Raw genomic sequence first — 1,285 nt, 5'->3', positions numbered from 1 at the left:
ATCAAACTCAAAATCACGTGAGAATTTGTTTAAAATTTCCTATATCATATTTTTTGTATTGCTATTAACTAATAACAAAATTAAATAAAAAATAATAAGTAAAATTCTAGCCGCAGAATAGTAACGGACATTTTTATTCCGCTATTAACTACTAACGGATACGAATCCGTTGCTAAATTTATTTATTTTTATAATTTCTTTTGTTTAATTTTGTAATAATTAATAGTAGCGGATATATCTGCTACTATTTGCTAGCGAATATGAATCCGTCGCTATATTTATTTAATTTTGTAATTTAGATTTTTATTAATAAAGAAATAATTATTAGTAGCGGATATGCCTCCTACTAATTACTAGCGGACTGGATCCGTTACTAAATTCGTCCCTAAATATGGCGCACTATTATGCCGCCAAATTTTATTGAAAATCTGCTACAAATTCCCTTACTAACTTTTGCAACGGATATTTCGTTACAAATCCGCTACTAATAGTGACGGATGTTTATCCGCTGCTAAATCGCGAGATTTTTGTAGTGATATACGTTGTCAATGCCGCTATGCTTTTTAGAAACATGATACACATAAAAGTGGTGGTAATGGGTACAAAGATTAAAAAAAAAAAAAACCAATACTACACAAATGAATACAAAATTCCAAGTGCTTTAATCCAAGCAAAAATGGTAAATTATTACATAAATGAAGATGAGAGAGATTTTAGAGTGGGAAGAGAGACAACCATCTTTTTAACATTTCCAAACACTCTCTAGGCTTGTATTCTGGTGCTGTATGCCCTGCCCCCTGCATATATGCATTGCAACCATCCACATATTTTCTTTCATTTCAAATTAAATACTAAAAATAAATTACATCTTTAACTTGCCTTGATTGTAGCAAACATGAGGTAAGCTTCCTTGATCTTACTCTTGTATAGCTCAGTGTATCTGCAAATCACATAACACAATGTTGAGCAATGAGATATTTGCTTCAATCATTAGTTGCTACAGCTGAAAAATTCACCCTGCAACTTGACCATCGACGGTCCACGCCCTCCACTCATCATTCACAGACAAATTCAGTTGGCGGATCCATTTCAACGTGGCCATGTAAGGTATATTAATGTCATGATCACCGCTGAAACAAAGAGGCGTATAGCTTCACTAACAATGTCGAAAAATATACGTGAGTATTAAGACTGTGGAATCAGATTTAATTTCACCTATACACCAAGGCTTGGAAGCCTCTGTCACTCAGATTTTGATGATACTCGACAACACTTTCTATGTCAT

At 33.3% G+C, this 1,285-nt stretch overlaps 1 protein-coding gene across 1 annotated transcript; it reads right to left on the bottom strand.

Annotated features, from left to right (window-relative positions):
• Positions 1-615: 615 nt before the first annotated feature.
• Positions 616-1,279, bottom strand: LOC125198377 (serine carboxypeptidase-like 13). Its single transcript, XM_048096730.1, has 4 exons — positions 1,216-1,279; positions 1,017-1,130; positions 880-940; positions 616-797 (listed from the first exon to the last, which is right to left on the bottom strand). The coding sequence occupies exons 2-4, from the start codon at positions 1,100-1,102 to the stop codon at positions 714-716; spliced, it is 231 nt and encodes a 76-aa protein (XP_047952687.1). The 5' UTR covers positions 1,103-1,130; positions 1,216-1,279; the 3' UTR covers positions 616-713.
• Between the last annotated feature and the right edge of the window lie 6 nt (positions 1,280-1,285).

The sequence above is a fragment of the Salvia hispanica genome, unplaced genomic scaffold, assembly GCF_023119035.1.
Source record: "Salvia hispanica cultivar TCC Black 2014 unplaced genomic scaffold, UniMelb_Shisp_WGS_1.0 HiC_scaffold_1401, whole genome shotgun sequence".
NCBI classification, from domain to species: Eukaryota; Viridiplantae; Streptophyta; class Magnoliopsida; order Lamiales; family Lamiaceae; genus Salvia; species Salvia hispanica.
The sequence above is the reverse complement of the archived record's forward strand: the minus strand, read 5'-3'. Positions and strand labels throughout refer to the sequence as shown.

Coding starts and splice junctions, on each gene's coding strand:
- LOC125198377 (XM_048096730.1), bottom strand. CDS start 1,102: ATGGCCACGTTGAAATGGATCCGCCAACTGAATTTGTCTGTGAATGAT. Junction 941..1,016: donor GTCGATGGTCAAGTTGCAGG/GTGAATTTTTCA, acceptor TGTGATTTGCAG/ATACACTGAGCTATACAAGA. Junction 798..879: donor TCATGTTTGCTACAATCAAG/GCAAGTTAAAGA, acceptor GCATATATGCAG/GGGGCAGGGCATACAGCACC.